The sequence below is a fragment of the Terrapene carolina genome, unplaced genomic scaffold (assembly GCF_002925995.2).
Source record: "Terrapene carolina triunguis isolate 2854851 unplaced genomic scaffold, T_m_triunguis-2.0 Scaffold104, whole genome shotgun sequence".
Taxonomy (NCBI): Eukaryota; Metazoa; Chordata; order Testudines; family Emydidae; genus Terrapene; species Terrapene triunguis.
The window spans coordinates 1,504,554-1,531,333 of record NW_020664455.1 but is presented as its reverse complement, the minus strand read 5'-3'; the positions used below and the strand labels follow the sequence as shown (position 1 = coordinate 1,531,333).

At 39.6% G+C, this 26,780-nt stretch overlaps 1 protein-coding gene across 1 annotated transcript in view; it reads right to left on the bottom strand.

The window, feature by feature from the left end:
* Positions 1 to 26,780, bottom strand: part of LOC112118973 (cytosolic carboxypeptidase 6) — a 1,367,858-nt gene that overhangs the window by 618,483 nt on the left and 722,595 nt on the right. Inside the window, exon 7 of the mRNA XM_026651876.1 lies at positions 6,638 to 6,677. Coding sequence (XP_026507661.1) covers positions 6,638 to 6,677 — 40 coding nt within the window. The remainder of the gene's footprint in view (positions 1 to 6,637; positions 6,678 to 26,780) is intronic.

The window sequence follows — 26,780 nt, the reverse complement described above, 5'->3', positions numbered from 1 at the left end:
TCACAACATGTCTCTAAAACTCCATTAAGATTAGAACAAACTCCTTCCTAATTCTTTAGCACTCAGATGTGATTGATCATTTTGTAACTGGCTGCTGGCTGAGGCTCCAATTTCTTTATTTGATGTGTAAGCGATATCAATTTATTTAGAGTAATATCAAACCAAACCTTTGGAGTCTGTTCTCCCATTTGCCCTTAACATTCTCAGGATCCATTTTAAACCTTTGTGGGCGCAAAGGTGATTAAACTAGGGTGACCAGATAGCAAGTGTGAAAAATCGGGATGGGGGTGGGGGGGTAATAGGAGCCTATATAAGAAAAAGCCCCAAATATTGGGACTGTCCCTATAAAATCGGGACATCTGGTCACCCTAGATTAAACCCATAACATCTTAGAAATGTAACACGAGGAATAGCTTAGCTCCCAGACCTCATTGAGTGTTCCTTTTAGATGAATCAGTTATTATTAGAAAGACTGAAAGGGTTTTTTCCCCCCTAAAACAAAACAGCATATGAAGCTTTCACCAACACAAACATGAACCATAATTATGTTAGGCTGCTTGAAAACTCAGCCTGTATCCCTTGACATGTACTTTGATCAAAATCAATGTTGTATTAATTAGCATGGACTATCAAGAATAGTTAGTGCATGAGTTTTAACAGTGAACAACGTTCTGTCACATTTTATTACCCTGTATCATTTTTACTAATAGGTGTATTATAGCTTCATGACTTCAAGTTCATATTATTTTCATGCTTCAATTAGAAAGAAGTAGATTGTCAGAATATTCAGGAAGGTAATGGAAATGTCTTGCAGGGGGCATTCAGTAGTTGAGCTTATTCTTAAGTAACTTTCAAAATCATATTTTAAAGCTTTTCTTCTCTTCATCTAATTTTACTAGGGAGTCTCATAAGCAATGGTGTGTGGAAATGCAACACTTAATCAGCTAAAAAGTACAGTAAATCCCACATATCACTTTGTTCATGGAAGGAAAGTAGAAATATATTTTTCTCACCAGAGGAAATTAATTAGGCAACAGTCCTATATCTATGATTTAAAGTGGTAAAATATGTATGGTGGAAACTAAAGCCACCTTACAAGAATTCAGTGTATCACAAATTAATGAAATTGAGACATTTTTAAAGCACAGCACAGGAGATATTACAGGGGAAGGAATATTTTAAATGATAGGGTTTAGCTCCATAAAGTTCAGTCTGGTAAATATTTTTTAAAATCAAGCCTTCTTTCTTTCCTACAAGTACAATACTTTATTAGTAAGGACATGCTCAGAAACCACTACAGTTTTAGGATCAAATCCCGTAGCCCTTAACTTAGAATTTATTTTTTTTTTTACTCTGGTAGAGGGTGCAAACTCCTAAAGTGCTCTGTGAAAAATCGAAGTAAATCCTGGCTAATGAACTAAGGATTTAGCTCTTATTTTATTTTTCCCTTAAAATGGAAATGAAAGAGACTTAAAACATTCTATATTCGATGTTGCAGACAAGCGGGGCACTGGGGGACATTCAATTACCCCATGTTTTCTAAATGTATTCAATTTACTGCTGCCAAATGGAGTGAGTTTTAGATACATCTGGGAAACGTACACCTCCAGTGCTGATGAATGGCTCCTGACAGTGCACTGATTTCAAGAAAAGTTTATTTTAAATTTGCAGTAGAGAGGGTGGTAGGAAAGGATCAAGCCCCGAAGAAGGCTGAATCAAAGAGAATTTCAAAGGAGTATTTGTGATGGAGGTTCCTGGGCAATCTAACATCTTAGCCAATTTTAAAGCCAGTGGGTTCAATCACACTTCCATTTACACTATCAATAATTTAACAAAAATGCAGTGGGAGTTGAACTCACCTTCCTGAATGATACTGTAACATAGTGAGTATTCACAAAACCACAAACAGCCAGCTAGAAACGAAGGGCAGATCCTTCAGCTGCTGTAAATCAGCTTATCTTCATTGTGAAGCTAAGCTAATTTCTGCCAGCAGAAGCACTGGCCCTAAAGTTTGAGTCTACTAAAAATGGTTCAAGGAGTGCTTCAGATGAAATTCAGAAGTAAAGCTAAGTAAGTTTAAAGGAAATAAATATACGTTGGTGAAACTTCACATCCTTAAGCCCCTCCTCTCATCAAAGTTTATGTTACTTCAACTTGGACTCGCTCTAGACACACACCCATTTATGAATGCTTAACTTCTTTCCCCTCCCCACTTTACAAGCCATGTCTGAATTTGACTCACTGAATCGCATGGAGTTTTACAGAGTCTAAGATGGTGTAACTCACATGCCAAGGGGCAGAAAAAGGAGTGTAGCAACATTTACAAATTTAACTTACTCTTTCTTTGAGCTACTCGACATATAAGGAAGTGCAACTTAAACTCCTTTAAATACTGATAAGTGAGTGTCAGTCACATCAAGGAGATCCGGCACCCAATGAAGCCTACACCACCTGTTGAACAGCTTCTTCTGCTTTTCAACATCCCGTGGAACATTTCCTGAGCCATTTCCATAGGGACTTTGAAATGGGGTCCGCAGTCATATACATACATGTCTCATACAATATTTAATTTCTGTACATGTACAGTACCAATTTTTCAATCCCAACATTTCCTTCATCACTACTTTTCCAGAATACACTCAATCCATGTTAGGGACAAATGAGTGTTCGTTCTGACTTACAAAGCTACTTTTAAATCAAAACTAAGGTTTTCATCACTACTAGAGCCTTAAAAAAAGACTCAGTCTGCAGAACAGTTTCTCTGTCATAGCCAGGAAAGTCACAGGAGATGGTTGGTCTGTGAAGGGCTCAGCTATATTGTTTCACCACACCTGCTTGTCCTAGTAAACAGCAGCACTATACACTTTGCTTATTGTGTGCAGGCCATCTGGAGCAATGTGAATGCAAGACAGACAATGTCTGGGCAGCACCACAATGTGGGTTCAAAATAACTTCTTATTAAGGTGATACTAACAATAAAAGATGGTCAACACATAAGATAACACTTAAGCTCTGTTGAATCATTATACAACAGTGACCTTTTTGAATGGTACATCTGTCATGACATAACATTAAGCTTCCTGTGACAGCTCTCGAATTATTATCTGAATTTTTAGTCGCTGAGGTCTTGAGAACCCATTTGTAACTCACATGCCAAGGGGCAAAAGAAAGGAGTGTAGCAACAACATTTACTAATTTCACTTACTCTTTCTCCTAGTTACCCAACATGAAGGAAGTGCAGTTTAAATTCCCTTAAATACTGGTAAGTGAGTATTAATGACATGATGTTATCTTGCAACCATGCCCATTAATAGCCTTCTCTACTCTAGGAAAACTATCCGTTGTTGACATTTGTTGCCACCAGTGGGTGCAGTTGATCCAACTCTGAATATGGTTTGATTGCAAGTGCAGACCAGAATGACAGGGTTCAGTATCATTTCAAAATATGCTCACTGCCAGGAGGCACCATTCCCCAAGTGGGAATGCACAGAGGGTCTTGAAGAAAAAAGACAGTTACAGCCAGCAGGGTTCTTCAACACCTCAGTGACTAAAAACTCAGATAACAGGTGTGTGTGTGTGTGTGTGTGTGTGTGTGTGAGTGAGTGAGAGAGAGAGAGAGAGAGAGAGAGAGAGAGAATGTTACCTCATGTTGTATGCAGTGTTGTTGTAGCCATGTCGGTCCCAGGATATTAGAAGGATACGGCAGCTGAGGTAAGACCTTTTACTGGACCAATTTCTGTTGCTGAGAGACACAAACTTTCCAGAGAGCGCGTCTTCAGATCTGAGAAATGTACTCAGGATGTCACAGCTAAATACAAGGTGGAACAGATTACAAAGCGATCACTCTATATCTGACCTCTCAGTCCTCATCCTCAAAGGAAACCTGCACAACGCTTCCAAAAGACGAGCCATAATTCATAACTTTGCTAGATACTAAGAATCGTGGACTGAATAGAGATACTGGATTTATGACTTATTACAATAATCTATAACCCAATTAAGTTGTCCTCCCCACCCCCAGCTTTTTTTTCTCCCTTTCCCCCCTATGGCTGGAGAGGTGTTAATGGGCTACTTCACCTTGAATGATTCCTTGAAATATGTGTTAACTACTGATACTAAACAATCTATTCCACCCTGTATTTAGCTATGACATTCTGAGTATATTTCGACTTGAAGAACAGCTCTCTAGCTCAAAAGCTTCTCTCTCATCAACAGAAGTTGGTCCAATAAAAGATATTATCTCACCTACCCTGTCTCTCTAATGTTATCTTATGACAGGTGTGCAGTTTACAAAGGCCACCAGGGTTTCTGAAATGGTACTGAATTCACTTTGTTCTGCTTTATACTTGTAGTTAGACCATGCCAGAAATGCACCACTGCTGACAGATATTGTCAAGCTATAGGGGATTTTCCTATTGTAGACAAGACTAGCTGAGTGACATCCACTGTACAGGAGACTGCCTGCCTTTACACAGGATGGAAAACTTAAAGAATTTCCAGAGAAATGACAGTTGAAAACAAACTGTTCGGCCCCTAATTCAGATCATCCAAAGTACTCAGTCATAAGCTGTATCATGTCTCTGTAAAAACAGTCCATTGCTAACAAATCATAAAGACAGTCCTCCAAAATGAAAATATAAAAAAGTAACAATATCTAAAGATAACTAATTCCCAAGGCTAAGATTTTGAAACCTGTATGACCTGAAGTTAGACTCCTAAATCTATATTTAGGTTGGGATTTTTCAAAGCATCCTAAAAAGAGCTGAATGCCTAACTCCCTTAAACTCTTTAGAAAATCCAAATTTTAGACTCCTAAATAAGTTTGGCCTGAGGATGCTCAGCCCTTTTGATAATGAGTTCAAACTTATTTAGCAGCCAAACTCTAGGCTACATGAATCTTGGCCCAATTTTTTTTAATACTTTATCAAATCAATGATTATGGATTTCTGGCTATCAACACACAAAAATACAAAAAATGCACATCTTGAAAAATGTCTGGCAAGGAAGTCTTTTTTTTTGGAACACAGCATGTCTACCTACATAATCAGTGGAAACTCTTAGTATGTGCCTATGCTGATCCTTCTAACTAATTGCTATGTTGCTGTGCAAAACTGAAAGATCTGAAGTGCTAGATACTTACTGTAATCACATCTATGCACAAACTCAACTTAATCAACTCTTTTATTGCTCCAGTGAACATTGCATCAGTCATCACAGTAAAGAAGGTATCATAAATACAAGTTAAACAAATGTCTCTCCCTTAAGTGGTTTTTCCCCCCAACCCTCCTTTTCTCCTATAAAAAAGGCTGTGGACTTCAGTAACTTTATCCAAGATCTGAGTGTTTATTCTGATTGTGACCTTCAGGGATTTTTTTTCTTTTCTTTTTTTCTTTAGAAACAGGGGACATTGAAGATACAAAATACAGAAAAATGTGTCATATTTGCCCTTGAATTTGTAGTCAGAGTGGTGACAATGGCTCTTTCTCACTGTATGGTTGCTTTTATCAGCAAGTGCCCTAAGCATATATTAACATAATTGCAAACTGTATGAAAAATGAACATGCAAAAATGTGATGCAATTGCCAGTAGCCTCAAACATCTGTCCCAACAAAGTGTTTCTTCTTCTCCTTTTTTTAATGATTACTATTTGAACAAGGTTAGTGAAGGAGAAGTCATGTCACAGATATCTACATTTAGAATGTTGGAACAATTATTGATGCAAAATTGTTATCCAAGCAAAATGTGTCGCATTTTGCCCACTGTCCCATAACACCTGCTCACTTTGCTAACACATTCCCCGTTAAAGCCAGACAAAAAGATAAAGATGCATTTAGAGCTGAGGGACAGAAAAATACTGGTTACCAAAGCTAGTACCAACTCTCTGTGGTGTTTCTCTGTTGCTGGTGGACAGTAGACCTCTAGGAGAGCTAATGAAAAGAAATTGAGCCAGTCTTACTGAAGAAACTGAACAAGAGCTTAGATCAAAGAGAAATCTCATTCATCTGGCCTGCATTTCAATCCCAACAGTGACACCTTTGAAAAACACCATGCCAGAGATATGAAACTACTTTCATGACTAGTGACCAGAAATTCAACCTATAACACATTTGGGGGATTTTCCTTTGCAGACAAATAACAAAAGTCATTACTGAGAAGACTGTTTCGAAAGTGTTTTATTTTTACCTAGATATTTCCGAACTCATTTACTTTAAGGTTCTTCAGAATTAACCTGCATATTCTCCCTCCAACAGTGCACGCTGAAAGCCACTGACTCTTTGCACCCCTGAAATGTATTTAGCACTGAAGAGAGTAAAACTTACATTTCTGTGATACTTGAACATACATTGTGAATTCTAGGGCATCTACCCTGCAGACATACCACTAACTGTAACCCCAGGAGGCTTAAAGAAATATCAGCACTCAAATTCATAGAGTAAAGGTCTGAAGAGGCAGCTCTGTGAACGGATAACTACCCGGGGCTTTGCCAAGCACAATATAGCTGTCACTTGTTATTATGTTAAAGATTTTCTGGGGAACAGTGTTTTTCATTTTGCATGCCAGAGACAGGGGAAAAAAACACATTTAGACAACCGTCTCTTTAAGAAAAGATAAAAGCCGAGCCTCGTAGCTTACTCACCAGGGTTGGTTATAGTCAGCAGGTCAAGTTGCCGTTGTTGCTGAAAAGCAAATTATAAAAGGAATTGTTAAAGGGGGACTAATTTCAGTGGGTCATCTTAGACATGCAAAGAAAGTGTTCTGACATTTACACTGGAATAAATTACAAGTTACACAGCTCAGAGCAACTATTTTGGATGGGAGCCATATGTACCTTCCGACTAAGGAAAGAAATCTAGTCAGTCCCTTCAGGGCAGGTTTATTTACATTTCTGAATTGGGTTTTTGGATAAAAGTGCAAATGTGTGTGTCCGTGTGTATTTTTAACTAGCTGCTTCAAATGTAAGGGATCGTTGACTTCATAGAAAAGGAGGAAGGCACTAAGGTGCTACTCTACGATTCTCTTCTTGATTAAGTCACTGCCTCAGTTTGGACTCGGGTAAACAAATAATTATATTCCCTTGGGAGGAGATTTTTCAAAGACACCTAAAGGGGTATGAATGACTAATTCACATTCATTTTAATGGGACTTCGGCACTCACACCACCTTATCTGGCTTTGAATATCTGAGTCTCAGTTTCTATATTTGTAAAGTGGGCATGACTGTTTTTTTCATAGGGGTGTTGAGCTTTAATTGTTTGAACACTGCTCTGGGAGCCTTGGATGAATGGTGAAATGAAAGTGTAAAATAATATTGTTAGTAGTATAATAAACTAGAAATTGATGAAAGGAAATACTTTTTCACATAGTGCACTATTAGCCAGTGGAATTCATTGTCTCAATATTTCACTGAGTCCAAAAGCTTAGCAGTATTCAAAACAAGATTAGACATTTATATGGATAACAAGACTACCTTTTCATACGGTCTCCCACAGTATTCTTGCCGGTAAGTTAAAGAAGTATGGGCTGGATGAATGGACTATAAGGGGGATAGAGAGCTGGCTAGATCGTTGGGCTCAATGGGTAGTTATCAATGGCTCCATGTCTAGTTGGCAGCCGGTATCAAGCAGAGTGCCCCAAGGGTCGGTTCTGGGGCCGGTTTTGGTCAATATCTTCATTAATGATCTGGAGGATGGCGTGGATTGCACCCTCAGCAAGTTTGCAGATGACACTAAACTGGGAGGAGTGGTAGGTATGCTGGAGGGTAGGGATAGGATACAGAGGGACCTAGATAAATTAGAGGATTGGTCCAAAAGAAATCTGATGAGGTTCAACAAGGACAAGTGTAGAGTCCTGCACTTAGGAAGGAAGAATCCCGTGCACTGCTACAGACTAGGGACCGAGTGGCTAGGAAGCAGTTCTTCAGAAAAGGACCTAGGGGTTACAGTGGACGAGAAGCTGGATATGAGTCAACAGTGTGCTCTTGTTTCCAAGAAGGCTAACGGCATTTTGGGCTGTATAAGTAGGAGCACTGCCAGCAGATCGAGGTACGTGATCATTCTCCTCTATTTGGCATTGGTGAGGCCTCATCTGGAGTACTGTGTCCAGTTTTGGGCCCCACACTACAAGAAGGATGTGGAAAAATTGGAAAGAGTCCAGCAGAGGGCAACAAAAATGATTAGGGGGCTGGAGCACATGATTTATGAGGAGAGGCTGAGGGAACTGGGATTATTTAGTCTGCAGAAGAGAAGACTGAGGGGGGATGTGATAGCTGCTTTTGACTACCTAAAAGGGGGTTCCAAAGAGGATGGATCTAGACTGTTCTCAGTGGTACCAGATGATAGAACAAGGAATAATGGTCTCAAGTTACAGTGGGGGAGGTTTAGGTTGGATATTAGGAAAAACTTTTTCACTAGGAGGGTGGTGAAGCACTGAAATGGGTTACCTAGGGAGGTGATGGAATCTCCTTCCTTCAAGGTTTTTAAGGTCAGGCTCGACAAAGCCCTGGCTGGGATGATTTAGTTGGGGATTGGTCCTGCTTTGAGCAGGGGGTTGAACTAGATGACCTCCTGAGGTCCCTTCCAACCCTGATATTCTATGATTCTACCCTGAGTTAACAGTAAATATTAGAAAAAGAAACAAGGGTTTTGGCAGAGATATAAGCTCTCATGATTCGAGGAATAAACCAACCTCTAACTAGTGAGGTTTAGGAATAATCTATCCCTGGAGGCAGATTATCCCTTCACTGCTTATGACGGGTTTCTCTGTCTGCCTCTGAAACAGGTGGTAGCGGCAGTGACAGGATACTAGCCTGGATAGACCACCAGTGTGATCTATTACGGAAATTCCTATGTTCCTATGATATTATCCTTTTCAGTTTCTGCATAACCTAAGTTTCTATTGCATAGGGCTTTCCACCTCCATGGTGGCTAGGCAAGTTTACACTTTCCTTCTCACAAGTGGATTTTATTATTGTCTATTTCAGGGGTAGGCAACCTATGGCACACGTGCCAAAGGCGGCACACGAGCTGATTTTCAGTGGCACTCACATTGCACGGGTCCTGGCCATCAGTCCAGGGGGCTCTGCATTTTAATTTAATTTTAAATGAAGCTTCTTAAACATTTTAAAAACCTTATTTACTTTACATAAAACAATAGTTTAGTTATATATTATAGACTTATAGAAAGAGACCATCTAAAAATGTTAAAATGTATTACTGGCACACGAAACCTTAAATTAGAGTGAATAAATGAAGACTCGGCACACCACTTCTGAAAGGTTGCTGACCCCTGGTCTATTTTTTCCTTGCACTTTCTAATAGTTATCATTCCTCTAAAACTCTCTATGGCCAACACTTGTGTGTTTAGCTGGCATCACAATATATACTGTCCAGTTTAATTTCTCTCTCCTAATCTCCTCAATAATGTCTGTGTTACTTTCATTTATTGTCAGGCCTATGGATCCTTTTCTAATCTAATTCACATCATTACACACTCTCTATTCTTCTGGTGACAGGTGAAAGTCCTTGAGGAGGAAACTATGTGTCAGTGATCCCACAGTGGATATTTTTCTCTAGAAAGTCTTACTGATTAAAGACCTCCCTCTTCAGAGTGCCAAAAATTGCAGTCTCTATGCTTACAAAACACTACTGACTGAAGTCAATGGGCACAATTCATCACTGCTGTTCACCTGTGCAACTTCACTGAACTTCCTTGAGTCGTATGCCCATTTATACCAATGGACACCTGGGTGCATTGGATGCTTTGTCTGTATAGCACTCTGGGATCGAGTCCACAGGTGGCATGGGTGTCAGGCAGTAGCATCAGAGCGGTAATCTTCTGTAGCATTCTCTTTATGTTGTGTGTTTATGGTCTACTTATGTGTTTTAACTCTTTTGTACAGTGTAAACGCTGTTGTTGGGTACAGTTTCACTTGTATTCCAAGTACTGACAATTCTGAATATACATTCCCATGTATGCATGAGAAATATGACTTATCTTGCTCACTTTATTATAAACACCAAGGACCAGATTGTGCCTTATCCTTAAACTGATGTGCCAGGATAGTGGTGGGAGGAACCTTTCCCTGACTTATGTGACCTCCCTAAATCCCAGGCACAGTTGTACGCTACTCTCCAGGGACTACAGGGTCTGCATTCGCCATATCTTTTGTGGGCATAAAGGAAGCATCATAGTAAAGCTACTGTATCTGAAGGTGTGTAGCAATGGGTTCACTCCTCCCATGCAAGGCTGTGCCTAAATGGCTCAATCGATCCATAAGTGTATACGAAGAAAGTACTCTGATTGTGAGTTATACTTGATATAGATCATGGGCCTAAACCCTGAGGTGTATTTCTATGAAGCTATGATTTGCCAATAGCAAATTGTTTTAGCAACCACATGGCCAACAGCATTGCTTATGCTTGTTTAATGCAATTTGAACTCAAAATGTATAGTAAATAGCCAAGTTAGAAAAGGAACGGTCAGCCATATACAAAAATGACGGGAAAAGGGCAAATATGGTGCCCATCTATAAAAAGGGAAATATGGACAACCTGGGGAATTACAGACCAGTCAGCTTAATTTCTGTACCCGGAAAGATAATGGAGCAAATAATTAAGCAATCAATTTGCAAACATCTAGAAGATAATAAGGTGATAAGTAACAGTCAGCATGGATTTGTCAAAAACAAATCGTGTCAAACTAACCTGATAGCTTTCTTTGATAGGGTAACAAGCCTTGTGGATAGGGGGGAAGCGATAGACATGGTATATCTTGATTTTAGTAAAACTTTTGATACTGTCCCGCATTACCTTCTCATAAATAAACTAGGGAAATGCAACTTAGATGGAGCTACTATAAGGTGGGTGCAAAACTGGTTGGTAAACCGTTCCCAGAGCATAATTATCAGTGGTTCACAGTCATGCTGGAAGGGTATAATGAGTGGGGTCCCACAGAGATCAGTTCTGGGTCTGGTTCTGTTCAATATCTTCATCAATGATTTAGATAATGGTATAGAGAGTAAACTTATAAAGTTTGTGGATTATACCAAGCTGGGAGGGGTTGCAAGTGCTCTGGAGGATAGGATAAAAATTAAAAATGATCTGGACAAACTGGAGAAATGGTCTGAAGTAAATAGGATGAAATTCAATAAGGACATATGCAAAGTACTCCACTTAGGAACAATCAGTTGCACACATACAAAATGGTAAATGACTGCCTAGGAAGGAGTACTGCGGAACGGGATCTGGGGGCCATAGTGGACCACAAGCTAAATATGAGTCAACAGTGTTACACTGTTGCAAAAAAAGTGAACATCATTTTGGGATGTATTAGCAGGAGTGTTGTAAGCAAGATACGAGAAGTAATTCTTCCACTCTACTCCACTCTGATTAGGCCTCAACTGGAGTATTGTGTCCAGTTCTGGGTGCCACATTTCAGGAAGGATGTGGACAAATTGGAGAGAGTCCAGAGAAGAGCAACAAAAATGATTAAAAGTCTAGAAAACATGACTGATGAGGGAAGATTGAAAAAATTGGGTTTGTTTAGTCTGGAACAGAGAAGACTGAGAGGGGACATGATAACAGTTTTCAAGTATGTAAAAGGTTGTTACGAGGAGGAGGAAGAATTTTTTTTTTCTTAACCTCTGACGATAGGACAAGAAGCAATGGGCTTAAATTGCAGCAAGGGAGGTTTAGGTTGGACATTAGGAAAAATTTCCTAACTGTCAGGGTGGTTAAGCGATGGAATAAATTGCCTAAGGAGGTTGTGGAATCTCCATCATTGGAGATTTTTAAGAGCAAGTTAGACAAACACCTGTCAGGAATGTTCTAAATAATTAGTCCTGCCACGAGTGCAGGGGACTGGACTAGATGACGTCTCAAGGTCCCTTCCAGTCCTATGATTCTATGACCATCTGTAAAAACAGCCATACTGGAAAAAAGTTGGCAATAGAAGCAGGTCAGGTTATACAAAGCACAATGAAGGCAAACTGCAGAGTTTGTATAGCATCTAGCACAATTTGGGCCTTGCTTCTTATCTGAGCCCCTTGGCAACGTAGGCAAATAATAAAATATACAAAAGAATAACAATTTGTTATAGCAAGAAAACAGTATCTTATGGGATAGGTTCAATAAAGTGGAAAATAATCATAGGCCAGAACCTCAGTTGATGAAATTTGTTACAGCTCCATCTGAACATTGGCTGAGGACTGGTCCAGAATGCAACAAAATTAAGCCCCGATCTTGCAAACATTTGCGCATGTGCTTACTTTTAAGCATGAGTAGTCCCATTGACTTCCAGTGAACCAGTGGGATAATGCGCTGACATTTCACTTCTAGGAACTAACTGCTCCAAAAGATTTGAGATTCAGCAGCCAGACTCCTGGCTAAGGACTACATGCAGCAGCACTACAGCTGCTGCCTGTGCTGGTGTAGGGACGCTGAATGGGCTCCCTCTGCCCTCTCCTCTCAGGGCCCCTAGCTGGGATAGCCAGAATTTGCTCTAAAGTGAAAGTTTTCATATATATCTAGTCTTCAGATATATATACGGAAAGGAGACAAAGTGTGTTCCTAAACTGTGCTTGTAGAATGTACAGAAAATCATCCCCTGCAGATGCAAGCATGGCCCCAATTTTTGCTGCGTTTCCAGATTTCCGAGGCCAGGCCCTCTGCAACTCCACCCTCCCGTGGTCCAGCTTGATGTTCTCAAACTAGTAACCCAAAAGAAAAAGTTAATATTTTTAATGTGTAATATTTTAAATTAATTATTTAATTTATAAGTAATTCTAAAAGCAACGGAATTAACAAGGGATTTTCCAAATTTCTCAAAGATTAATTCAGTAATCACGTCAGAATCACCGCAGCTGTGGGGCCAGGCTCACTCTAGTGCTGGGATGTGCAAATTGCACCTTTTTGCACCACGCAGGGCCCAGGGACTGGAGGAATTCCCTTCCCCACCCCCCACCCCCGCTGCCAGTAGTTCCCTGCTTGGAGGCCATCTGTTAGATTCTTTATCAGCCTGATAAGAGTCCCTCAGAGGTTGTACTGAGTCAGCATATCCTTCACTGCTCTAATCTTGCCCATCCCGAAAGAACACAAACCGCTATTTTGACCATGCAGGCCCCAAGGCAAAGGAGAGATTGTGGCCAATTTGAACCACAGCAGCTTCCCATATTGTGGACTCTTCTATCTTTGGTGCTGTTCAGAGGCACAGACCCTGCAGGGCATCTGGCCCTGAATTCTATCAATTAATCACATTAACTTGCATAAAATTAACATAAATCATTAATAAATGCAATAAACATTGATAAAGAGTAATACATCATATTTAAACACATGGAAGGCAAATCGTTAATAAATTAAGCATTAATTCCTTTAACGAACGTTAATCTATGAGACATCAAGAATAAATTCTGCTTCAGAGAATGAGTTGAATTTGTGATCCAGTCTAATCCCTTGAAAAGTACAGAATGGTCCCTGCTGCACAGACATAAGTGATTATTTCTAGCCATTTGGATCTATCCAGCTATAGAGCTTCCATTACTAAACTTGGAAGACCATTACTAAGCTTGGAAGACTGTTACATTTCTTGGTAATGTAGAGTCTATATCTTCCGCCAGGCGGTTTCCTAACATTTCTTCTAGTAACACACTTCTGAGCAATTTCTTTTCTTCCCTCACACTGATGCCCTTTTACATGTTTGCAGTTTCATTTAATTTGCACCTCAATTAAATTGGGGAATTTCAAAGAAATAATTTTTGTGTAGATTCACAAATTACTTTACATTTAGATCATCTGCAAGTTGTTCACAAATTGTCCAACCTCCTATACAAATGTGAAAGGCACTGTGCAAGCTTTGACTCTCTTATCTTCAGATTAGCAAAAAGAAGCCAGTTGCAAAGATGTTCCATGAGACAGACTGTATTGCTTCTTTAGCAATTGAGAATTTTCTTTATATATAGAAATGAATCTAATTGTATCCAATTCCAAATGGATCTAGATTTCATTGGCCAGAACCTTAGTGGTGCCAAGGTACACTTAGCACAGCTGAAGAGAGTGAAGAAGAAAGGTAATTCAAAGCCACCTTTTCACTCCTGCCATCCTGGGCCAGCCATGAGCCAAAAGGCCCCATGACTCTTCCCCCTTCTTGCTCAGAACACCATCTCCCTGTCCCTGCCATCCAACGTGACCACTAAGCAGGAGATGCTGGTGACATAGAGGCAAATACACTAGCTCTGCACTGTCTGAGATTCCCTAGCTTTCCAGCTGTTTGTGAGGCTCCCTGGCCTGCAGGAGACATCTCTGGGTAGAGCAGGGGTCTAGAATGAACCCACTCCTCTCATCACCATCTAATGCTCAGAGTCTGGGGCTAAGGGCAGCACAAGCTTTAAAAACAGTACAGTAGGTGGCACTGCTGAGTTTGATTTCCCTAATAACCACTATTGCCTGCCTGAGCATTCTGCAGACATAATGCCTCCCTCCAACAAGGGTCAAGCACTACAACCACTAGCTCCCATCCCCATACTCCACCAGCTCTCAAAGCAACAATTTAGAGAGTTTTCATCTCCCTAAATATATTTCACCTACTGACTCTCCTACTGACCTCTTCCATCTGATATTTATGTGACCTGAACAGGAGTCTCTCTTGATTATCTTCCATTTACTATACTTGAGAAAGTGTAAACTGAAATCAAGTGCATTCTTTCATTATTTCAGAGGCTTTGCAGAACCATGCTGCTATTTTTGCACCATCCTGGAACTTCTGGTGAAGAAAGGGCCTGATTCGGCCAACAGAGTGCGCACTCAACTTGGCACACGTGAACTGTCCCATTTAAACGGCCAGCGTGTCTATGCATGAAGTTGAGCATGTGCTTAAGGGTCTGCAGGATTGGGGCCTAAAATTTCAATATTCTTTTCTTAATCTAATAAGCGGCCAAGTTAGTGTGTTTGTAAATTGTTGCAGGGTATTATATTATAAAGCCAAAAGTTTTAACCAATTGAAAAGATCAAATTCAGGACAAAAACCCTAGAAAGTCCAAGAGGTACTATTTGGAAAGCACACAAGATACTCATAGGAACCATCATAGAATATCAAGGTTGGAAGGGACCTCAGGAGGTCATCCAGTCTAACCCCCTGCTCAAAGCAGGACCAATCCCCAGACAGATTTTTGCCCCAGATCCCTAAATGGCCCCCTTAAGGATTGAACTCACAACCCTGGGTTTAAGTAGGCCAATGCTCAAACCACTGAGCTATCCCTCAGCCCCCCACTCATCTGCTCCATGTGCAAGGTGCACTTCTTCAACCTGCCTTCTCTAACATCTACACATAGACCAAAACCCTACATAACTAAAACACTCCACTACACACCCAGTTCTTGCACATGGAAGAGGATAAGTGAGATCGAGCAAACCACACATGGCAAATTATAATCCTGTTGCTAAACGCACTACGGGAGGGCATTCAGCTATTATGGTGATAAGGGTGGTATAAGAACCTACAAAGAATAGAATGGACAGACTGAACTAAATTTAATACAAGTCTCGGAGCAACATCTCTGTTACATTTGTATACAGTACTTAGTAAAGCCAACTTTTAGGTGCTACAAAACTGTAACATGTATCGAGAAGGTGGAAAGATAAAGATATTAGGTATGTAATATTTTTAATTGATATGACACTGAAGGAAGACCAATATCGATGGTCATGTAGCCTTCTCCTGAGTTATTTTTGTACCCCCAGAAACAGTGGTACCAAATGATCCAAATCGTACACTGTCAACTAGAAGAAGAGTTGAGGTAGCAGTGTTTGTATCTCGATGCCGCCAAACATAGAACCCAGCACTGTACTAAGAGGGTGGAAATGTTGTAAGTACAACTGGTCAGAAAATGAAAACCAAAAAAACCCAAACACCCCTCCCTCCAAAGCCAAACAACAGTGGAATGTGACATTTTGAAGTTGTTTCCATTTCACATGGTGTGAAGCAGAACCACTTGGAGGATTTTTAGACTTTTTAGTGAAAATTTTTTCATCAAAATGTGTATTGAAATTGTTATTGACATTTTCTTGTTTACCAGAGATCCATTTTCTGTGAACCACAACAACAAACTTATGACCACTTTTATAATATTTTGATAATGTTTTAAATTTAAATATTAAAAAAAGAAATGAAACAAATTGTTAAAAAAATAATTTGAAAGGCAATTTTTTATTAAAAATACTTTTATTCAAAAAACTGCCACCCAGCTCTAGTTATGAGGTTTAACTATAAGAACTGCTGGGAATTTGTAGGGTAACTTGCAAAAGCTGTTGGACAGTCCGGTTGAAAGAGGGTTCAGGGAACATCAATGTTTTGAGGAGCTCTTAAATAAAGGAGAGCCATGCTCAAAGATGAAGACTACCAGGAAAAAATATTACACTGACTATTTCCGTCTTATTGCAATAAAATTCTGTCCAGTTTCACACGTGAGGTCTTCTCTGTTTGTATATTCCTTCTATTCAAAGTGCAGAATTTGGACTTAAAGAGTGACCAAAAAATGTACTAATTCAAATCCTTTTAAACTGGATAAACTGACCATTTTAGGGTGTGTTTTTTTAAAATCACATTATGATGCCAAGCAATGATCTTTTCTTTCCATTCCGAAATCACAGGCTTTTGTTCACACAGTGAAGTAAGAGCTCACATTTTCTGCTTCCTCTATTATTAGCTACTAATATTTCATTGTATCATGATAAAATGAACCAGTCATCTTGTTGACACTTGACTGGGACCTTGGTAAATTGCATCTGCTGTAGCCTACTACCTGGAATCAATTATTGATAATATAGGTGTGTGGGAACATTTATAAAGTGGTTTGGATATGTTATCACTCACATTAAGAGCTATAATGAGCATCTGAAACCATTTTAACAGTGACCTCTGTAGATATTTGATCTTTGCAATATTTGGTAATTCAATTCTGGTTTAGAATCAAAACCAAGTCCACATGATAAAAGACGGCACTGAGCCATTAAACTACTTTAGTCATCTTTCCATTTCAACTTAATATCTGATGTATTTTTTTCACTAAAGTGTTGGTGTTAGATTCATTTTCTTATTTTCTAGAACCTTTGCCAAACAATTGACTAGAACAATTTTTTTCGTGGAAAGTATTTTCCTCAAGAACACAGCAATTAGGCATCTATATATTTATTAACAGGCTCCTCCTTGCTTCTTGGGATCCTGCCATGTTCCAAATCTATTAAAAAAGAATGGAAATTTTATTGCAAACTGAGGATAAATGGAAAGAGCCTCTAAGTTTTCTGCAGACATCTCTTTGGCATTTAGCCATGTCAGGGTTCCTAAAGGGACTAATAATAAATGCAGATGAGAAAAGCAAAATTGTGGTGTGCTGCCAACATTGTTATTAGGGCCCCTCTACAAGAAGATCTGTGCTAATGCACAGCTTTCTGCCATGAGTGACGTGTTGAAAGCTGATTTAAAGCGCTGCACAAAGGAAGCCATTTGCAGCGCACACAAGAAGTTTCATTGGTCCTACAAAACTTAAGAACCAGGCTACATGTTCTCAAGTGCCATCTCCCAGCACCTTTTCTATTAACTATTTACATATATATAGACAGAGCATTCTCAACAACATGGGGCATCTGAGTTTTCATTGACACACTAGCAATAAAAACAACAGTTTTAACCCAGATCTCTCTAACCACGAGAGAGAACCATACAGCAGGCAGAGAAATGTGAACAGGTTCTCAATATCTGTGGCTATGGTCCTGCACCTTACAAACACAGGCCGAGTGCTGTGCCAAGCAGAGCCATGGCAGACCATCCATATACATCCTGATCAGATGCAGGAGCAGGGCTTGTAGTACTAAGGGACTAAACGGCATATTAAGCAACTTCATAGACTACACCACCAATGGGAAGTGCACGAGCGAGTGCAGAGAAAAAAATACAAAGGGAACTGGGGCCTGATCCAGTTGCCACTGAAGGAAAGAGGAGACTTTCCATTCACTATAATGGGAACTACGGCAGGCCCTGAGAGAGGTTTATACTCATAGAAGTTAGTGAGAGAAAATGTTCCATATGTTGTATCATCCAGCCTATCTCCTGCCAGTGTAGGAGTGTTCCTTACAGCGCATTTTCTAGTGTTAAGTCCAGTGTCATTTTAAATATCTCAAGTGACGGGGCTTCTGAAACTCCCCTAAGAGATCATTCCACAGTTTAACACATCTCACTGTCAGGAAGATTTTCCTGGTGTTCAATTAACATTTTCCCCTACTTTTCATTCAGCTCATTACTGACTCACCGTTCTAGCCCTGTGTACCACCCTAAATACAGTTAGTTTTTAGCTAAATAAGCCTTCCCTCTCATTGGCGTTTATATCCTTCAAAAGTGCACAATTATTACTATGCATCCCCAATCTCCAGTTATCTCTGAGCCAGTCTGTAAATATGTAGCTTTTTAAATCTTTCGTTGGAGGTCAATCCGTCCCCGCCCCTGATTTTTTGTTGCTCTCTCTTGAACTCCTTCCCATATGTCAGATAAGAAATGGTTTGAATGTGTTACTAACAAGCATTAACATTCAGTATACTTATTTGCTTTAAAAGTGCTCACACTCCGGCAAGTCCTTAAAGATACGCTGATGCCTCTTGAAAAATTAATCAGAATTAACATAATTCTGTTTATATACATTATAAATATATTCTACGGGTCACTTCCCAAACATGTGTTATTAATTACCATTTGTATTACAATCATGCCCAGAGGCAGAGTAATTTACGAGATTAGGCAGAGAGGCAGGAATTCCTTAGTCCTAGTCCCAGCTTTGCCACTGATTTGTATAGCCTTGGGCAAGTCACCTAATTTTTTCTATGCTCAATTTCTCCATCTGTAAAATAGATCACAATTGTACAACCCCACAGGCATGTTGTGAAGATTTCTTCATATTAGCCCTGTGGTTTGAAGATGAAACATGCTATATAAGGTAAGTGCCTATTATTAAGCAAGCATGTGTGTCAATAAAAACTTGTTTCCTAAAAGTTCACCTACTCCTGCAGGGTATTCTGCACTAAAGACATAACGGAGGTATGCCAATCTGCTCACTGCACTGAACCCAAGCTGACAGGCTCGACTCACTAGGGTTCACAATGTCATATGGTGTATCTGGTACATACAAACATGAAAATCTGGAGGAAACCCATGCAAAACTGTCTAAACCTGCCCTCCATCCAGAATGCTCTTACATAGGTTGGGGTTGGCAGCAGCCTACCTGGCGCCCCATGAAAGATTGACGAATAAGGACTGGACCATCCAAAAGTAGATGGCTGTGCCTTCTCCCCACAACGGCTAAAGGTCTAAAAGGAGTAGGGGGATGGCCTACCCAGGCCCCCAATGGGCCAACACTTATGTAAACACTTAAATTAAGCATGAGTAGTCCCACTGAAGTCAGTGGAGTTTCTCATGTTTTTACAATAAAGCAGCTGCTTGAATGTTTGTGATTGGTGCCCTGGTCTTAGATTTTCCTAAAAAAATTTAAGAGGTTTGTTTTGGTTTCATGGTTTGGGGTTTTATTATGTAAATTACATAGCCATGGTCATAATCCTGTGTTTGTAACATCAATTCCACTAATGCCTATAGAGATTATTGTAATGCCACAAACAGAGGATTTTGTCTTCAAGTGAGAAATAAGCAGCAGGAGCTAATAAACGCTCTCTCTGAATTTTATTTATTTTGAAAAAACAGGAAACAGGGAAAAAAAACAATAAAAACCACACATAGTGCTATTAACAAAGAGAAAAGAATCTATACACAATGGGGATCATTTCTTGGTTATTTCAAAGCCGTTCCTTAATTGGGAGTCTGTCTAACATTAACTATTACTAAATAAAAGGAAAGGCATTGAGACAGGAAAAAGTATAGATTAGCGAAAGCAATTATGAACACTGAGAGTCCACCATTTGTCGGGGGAGGTCGTCAACGCTATTCAATGAATGTTTAATTAGAAACAAGTATATCTACCTATAAGAGTAATAGGATATTGACCAGCTAGCAGTTGTTTTTATAAGTTGTTATAGATAAAAAGAAAAAAAAGGGCTTTTTCTTTTCTTTTTTAATATATACAATTTTAAAACTCAAGAAGCAAATACATATGGGTTAAGACAGTGTTTTGTACTTCCTCTAGGCACAGAACTCACAGCATGAGAGTAATGGTGGCTCAGATTGGACAGAATTGCCTGATTACTAGATGTTTTTTCCATGCTTGTCATTTCAGCTGCGATTTTTATTTATCATGACTGTGGCTGTTCAACACACGGACCCCTTTCACCTCCACTTTGGATCCTAAATTATTAATTTTACTTTCTATAGCTATACTTTCTTGTTCCAAGGAGATCTAAGTTTGTAAATCCTGTCTGATTTATTTAGTGCCTTCAGGCAATGTATCCAGATCCAGCTTTTGGTTTGGGATCCAACTGGAAAATCTGGAAAAGGCCAATTTCAGCTTCTGGTGTAGCCCTTTCTCTCCCCAGACCTCTGTTATCTTTTGGCAGGAGAACCCACAGGGAACCTCTCCCAGGCTCTTCTCCTACCACCACATATAAGGACATAGGGCTGCCAGATCTGGCTGATGCTCCCCACCTTCAGTCTAACTGAGGTTTTCCAGTGGGTGGTAGATAACCCAACCACTACACAGGTCTGAGGCAATAGAGAATGGCCCAGCCTTTTCCCTGCTGCTAATATCATCCTCTGCTGCTACAAATCCAAGAAGCTACTGCACACTTGCAGTGAGTTGTTATTGTGAGGTTTCTATCAGTGCTGGTCGAAATGTTAATCTTGAAAAAAAAATTCCACAGAAAATATTCTTTCTTTATTTTTTTAGCTGAAATTTTTCATGGACAATGTTTCTTTCAAAATTTCCTGAATTTTTTTTGTTTAAAAATCAGAAAATGCCCGCCAAAATATAAATTAAAAAATCATTTATTTAGACAGCGTGAATGAAAAATACTATTTTATGATCAGCTCCAATTTCCACCATTTTGGATCAGTTTCTGGATGCAAATTCTTATCAGGACCACTGAAAATCAAAGCCCTGAATTATAACTTTGATAACATTCAGTTCTTGGCACACCTGGGTCCAAACAATGAAACAGATCTAGCCAGGCAATGGTTAGAGCACACACCTGAACTCTTAAGAAACACAGCTCCTGTTCTTACATATGAAACAGTATAGCAATAAAAATAATAGAACGAAAAATACCGATAAAATATGCAGCACAAAAGCAGAAATATTCAAGAGTAAAAATGTGGATGCTGCAGCTCCACCCACAATTCAAACCTGTGCCCATAAACCCTGAGTAGTTGGATGTTTCTGCTAGATTGTTCAGCTGAGAAAAGTTAGCAATGTAAATGTTGTAAACTGGATGAATGATCTAAATAGCCTATTATGTCTCTAATGTCTATTTTTCTTTCATAATTCATTATAATTGTCATCATTAGGATCCAGAATCAGTGCTGAGATTAATGGGGCAGTTCATACTACTCATATTTATAAATCCAGTCTGTCTAAAGATTCAGAAAGATAACACTTAATGTGTTCTTTTTCAGCAAGTTATCTTTGTAACGGTAAAGACTGGAATTTGTTTGTTTGTTGTCTTTTTGTTTTTAAATGAAAGCTTAAATTTTGCAGAAACCAAAGCAGCACCACATACATGCTCATAAGACAAACCATAGATGTCCCAATCCGTGTAAATATCAACCAAACAAGCCCCAAGACACTAGTGTGAAGCATGCAGCATTACATATATGTCAGATGAGGAAACTTACCTCTCTAAGGTGCCACAGCAAGTCAGTGTTGAGACTGGGAAAAGAACTCTGATCTCCAGCCTCCCAACCAGATACTCTAAAAGCACCTCACCATACTAACTTACACCCTTCGGTATTTCCCCTAAATTCTCAAGGCCTTTCACTCCAATCAGATTATCTAAAGAAGGGAAACATTCCTCCATCCCAAACTTCTTCAAAGTACTACACATTGTGTTCATATACAAGTTTCCTATCTACTCAAATTATTGGATAGTGAATCAATAGACTGAAAGGCAACTGCTCCCAACAGACTGTTGAAAGAAAGAAAAGAAAGAAAATATTCCTTTCTTGGCAGCAAGGGGGCAGCTAATTCAATCTCTCCAAGCCCTGCTGTAAAAGGTAATAGTTCATCCAGTTATTTGGGACACCTCTAGGGGGAGACTGTTATACAGTGTTCCCACATTTTAAATTGGGAAAATAATTTATCTAAGAATCTTTCCCTATATAATTTTGTCACTATATTTATTCACTGTGTGTAAAGCTCCTGATTTACTGTATATAAACCAAGACAATGTGATCAAAATAATAGTGAAAAGTTAAATTAGAATCCAGTATGCCTGGGCAAATATACAAACGTATCTTCCGCTACTATGGTTTCATCTAATTTCAAGCTTCACATTTTGTTCTGCTTTCCTTTTACAGTTTATGGCAGTAGGTTAGTCTTCCTGCTACTCAAGAAAAGTGAATTTTTGAAAACCAAGGCTGCTGTTTGTTAAATTCATTTTAGAAATCATTTTGAATGGTTCCAAATGTCACCCTTGCAAAAAGCTACATACTTAGTTACCATGAGTACAAGCGTGGTCTGGAGAAATCATATGAAAATATCAAGTCTGGGTTATCCCAGATGTAAAAGGGATGAACAACCAATCTTATTTCTCTTAATAGCACCTAATTCATTTGATTTAAATAATTTTGAAGCAATTAATTGGTAATTTTCTATTTCCTAAACCCAAATTATTAATTTTAAAAGTCACTGTATTAGAGCTTTACAGAAGCATAGCAACTGCTCCTGCTCCCATTGAAATCAATGCAAAACTCCCAATGGCTTTAGTAGTGCAGGATCAGATATTTAGGGCTTGTCTTCATGACCATTTAGTTTGCGGCAAGCTGGGGCATGAATCTACCCCACCCTACCCTGCAATGGACTAACTGTCCATGTGGGCCCTGCCAACACATATTAACTCTTGCTTAATGCACTTTGACCTAGTAATCTTTGAAGTGGGACTAGATCAAAGCACATTAACAAACTGTTAATGCATTTCAACAGGGTTCACATGGACAGTTATTCTGGACAGGCTACTGTGGGGTAGATTCACGCACCAGGTTGCTCCAGAATAATTGTTTGTGTAGACAAGCCCTTAGTGCTTACTACTTATTGATTGATCAGATCAGCCTCACAACTCCCTGCGAGGTTGTTCTGTGTTTGTTCAGCACATAGCACACTGGGGGTTCTGGTCCATGGCTGGGGATTCTACGCATGACCTCAATAGAGATGATAAATAAAAATACTGTAACAATATGAGACAGGCAATGTTATCCTTATGGTACAGATGCAGGAACAGACACAGATGCTAAGCAACTTGCCTATAGCCACCCAGAAAGTCCACAGCAGAGCCAGGATTAGAACTCAGGAACTGCTGGCTCTCCATTTCATCCAACAGTCAGTGCTGTTGCTCGTAATAAAAAGCTTTCTTAAAACCTAGGGAAACACTGACAGTGATGTTACCTGCTGCCTTGTTAGCAAAAAATATCGGCAGCATGTTTTGTTCTAGCAGTTAAAGATGAATGTTTAGGATGAACACTTGTCTGGCTGCTTAGGAGGAGAAAAATACAATTATTAGCTTGTAAAGAAAGATACAACGTCTCATCAGTTAGGCCATATAATATCTTCTCTCTCCAGAATGGACCTATAATATAGAATAGCCTTTGGAACTGTACAGTATGTTTCAATAATTATATAAATGTCAAAAGGATAAGCCATTTTTTAAAGTGCTATAAATCACAGAATCGGCTGTCTTCCCACCCCCCTCCCAAGCATGCTCAAAATTGGTATTGTTGCCGTACATTCAGGCTGGCTCAGTGGTTTTTAAATATGCCAATCTCTCATCTCCAATATCGTGCCAACAGCAAAATAACTCTTCATATAGCTTGAGAAACAATTCTGGACCAAAGTCAATCCTCTGACATGCACAGAGGGCTCATACTGAATGCACCACTAGCATAACATATGACTATCCAAGGGAAAAGCTTGGCCATAATCATTAGACAATAGCCCTGTTTCTAAAGCCACTCTATGTGCACCACTTCCTGTATGAACAGGGCCCTTGTCCTTCTTCATTGATCTTTGGCTAGATCACAGGCTCCTGCACAAACTCTTCGGTCTCAGAGATATTTCAAATGGAAAACGTTTGTGGAGTGGACTTTATTTGTTTTGTGGGGACATGGGGGTGGAGAGAGGGCAAATGGCAGTTGGTCTTCATGTTTAAAACTCTACAGTACTATTGCTATGATTATTTATAGTGCAGTTGCCCCTAGCCCACCTGTAACTGGGGCTCAGTCCTTTAAGGCAGGGTCCCTCTGAGGACTACATCTCCCATAATTCCCTTGTGTTAAACAGCCAAAGCCCAGTAGCTGGCCAGTTGGTGGTGCCTGCTCTCACAGAAGACAGCATGCTCCACTGCATCATGAAAATCTTTTAGGTGACCAACTGGAAAAAGCTAATCTCCAACTCAGCTAGTATCTCAGAGTGAAGTAAGTTTCATAAAATATAGTTGACTCATCTAATGTCAAAAAACTAATTTCATTCACAGATCACATGAACAGACCAAGACATGTCTATGATTAATTTTTATTCCTACAACAAGGAAGAAGAGAGTTTCCGACTCAAAACATTACAGATTTACACAACAGCCACAGTCAGTGGACAAGGCAGTAAAGCCATCTCCACGAAACAACTCTGCTGGCTCCCTTTCCCAGTGCGCTAAAAGGTGTGCCATATTTCCCCCGCAGGTATAATCCCTCAACCTGGAAGCAGAAAGGTCCTCGACAGAGGATAATGCCATCTAGAAATATCTTTTAGAGGAAAACTATGTTGGATATTGCCCTTCAGTGCATCCTACTGCTCTTTCAGAGCTCAATCCTCCTGACAGGGGCTGAGTTTCCTCGATTTCTATAGGCTGCAAGAGACTTGAAGATGGACAGCATCTCACAAAATCAGACCTTGGGAGGCCAAAGGCACAGATCCAATTGTGTTCGTGTGACAAATGTCTACTCAGTCTAGAAGTAAATAGGTATACATGAACCTATCACTAGTCCCCTGTAATATCCTCCCAGACACTTTTGGGGGAGGGATAGCTCAGTGGTTTGAGCATTGGCCTACTAAACCCAGGGTTGTGAGTTCAATCCCTAAGAGGGTTAGGGATCTGGGGCAAAAATCTGTCTGCTCAAAGCAGTCGGTCCTGCTTTGAGCAGAGGGTTAGACTAGATGATCTCCTGAGGTCCCTTCTAACCCTGATATTCTGTGATTCTAATAGGATTTCATTTTTCAGACCAGCCATATATCTGGGTAACTTAAAATTAGGCTGCATTTACCCAAGAAATTGTGTCATACTTTGAAAATTCAACTTTAAAAAAAATAGTTCTAAATTAAACCTTTTCCATTACTGATTTTATGTTCTTTGTTACTGGGAGAAAACCAGGTGGTCTTCAAATCCTCATTGACTATTAGCATTAATAAATTCATTCTCGGGATACCAGCAGCACCAAAGGTTACAGATAGATATTGTGAAAGCATTTTGTTTCCCCAAAGAGTGCACATTTTGTACTTAGTAAAACAGCTCTGGTGTGTCAAGAGTGACTCATGAAGAAATATCAGTCCATCATTTCAAACCAATTTCACAGTTGCAGGAAAGGTGAACAAAGTTTCTATACGTGAATAGGCGAGGAAAATTTATCCTCATTCTGTTCATGAATTCCATTGTGTCAGACAGCTATAGTTGGGGATTTTTTTTAAAGGCCAACACAAATGTAAATGTTTCAATTTATAGAGGTAAAATTAAGTGTCAGACTCCTTTCTGTTCCCACTGAGTTTAAATTGTTCTTTTGGGCACTGAAGAAAGAGACAAATTTTCCTTATGAAATGTGGTTCCAATACAGTCCTGCAGGTTAAGAATTGAGGGTGCTGGCATGATGGGTCAGTGCACTAATATAGCAGATCTTTTCATCTGAGAGTCACAAGCTTCTCTAAGGAGGAGAGACGTAAGAATCAGTCAGTTTGTGCTTCACAGGTTACGGAATAGGTGAGAGTACTCTAAAAGGGAAGTTTCTGTATGCATCCAATGTGTACCTGTTTCGGTTAAAAATATCATACAATGAGATCTGGAACCATTTTGCTTTCTAAAATAAATGGAGGATTATGGTGTGGACAATGCACTTGGGCTGGGATTTCCAATAGAACTTAAGGGAGTTGTGTGTCCAAATCCCATTGAATTTCAGTCTGGGAGACAGACAACAGTCTATACACATTTCCACTGGTGATTATTGTTGAAAGGCTCTGTGGAAGAGGGATGGTTTCAGAGGGGGGCTTGAATGACCTGGAGAAGGCAGTCTGGCACACAAGGAGGTGGAGGGAGTTTTGTGCATATGGGGCATCGCAGAAGAAAGCATGAAGCGCAGAATTGGAGCTCGATACAAAAGGTGTGATTAGGAGGGCAGCTTTGCAGGAACCTACATAGAAATGAGACAAAGTTGTAGGGAACTTTTCTTTTGTAATTCATAAAGAGATGAGAAGGAAGAACCATGAACTTCCATCCTATGCTCTAGAATCATAGAATCATAGAATCATAGAATATCAGGGTTGGAAGGGACCTCAGGAGGTCATCTAGTCCAACCCCCTGCCCAAAGCAGGACCAATTCCCAACTAAATCATCC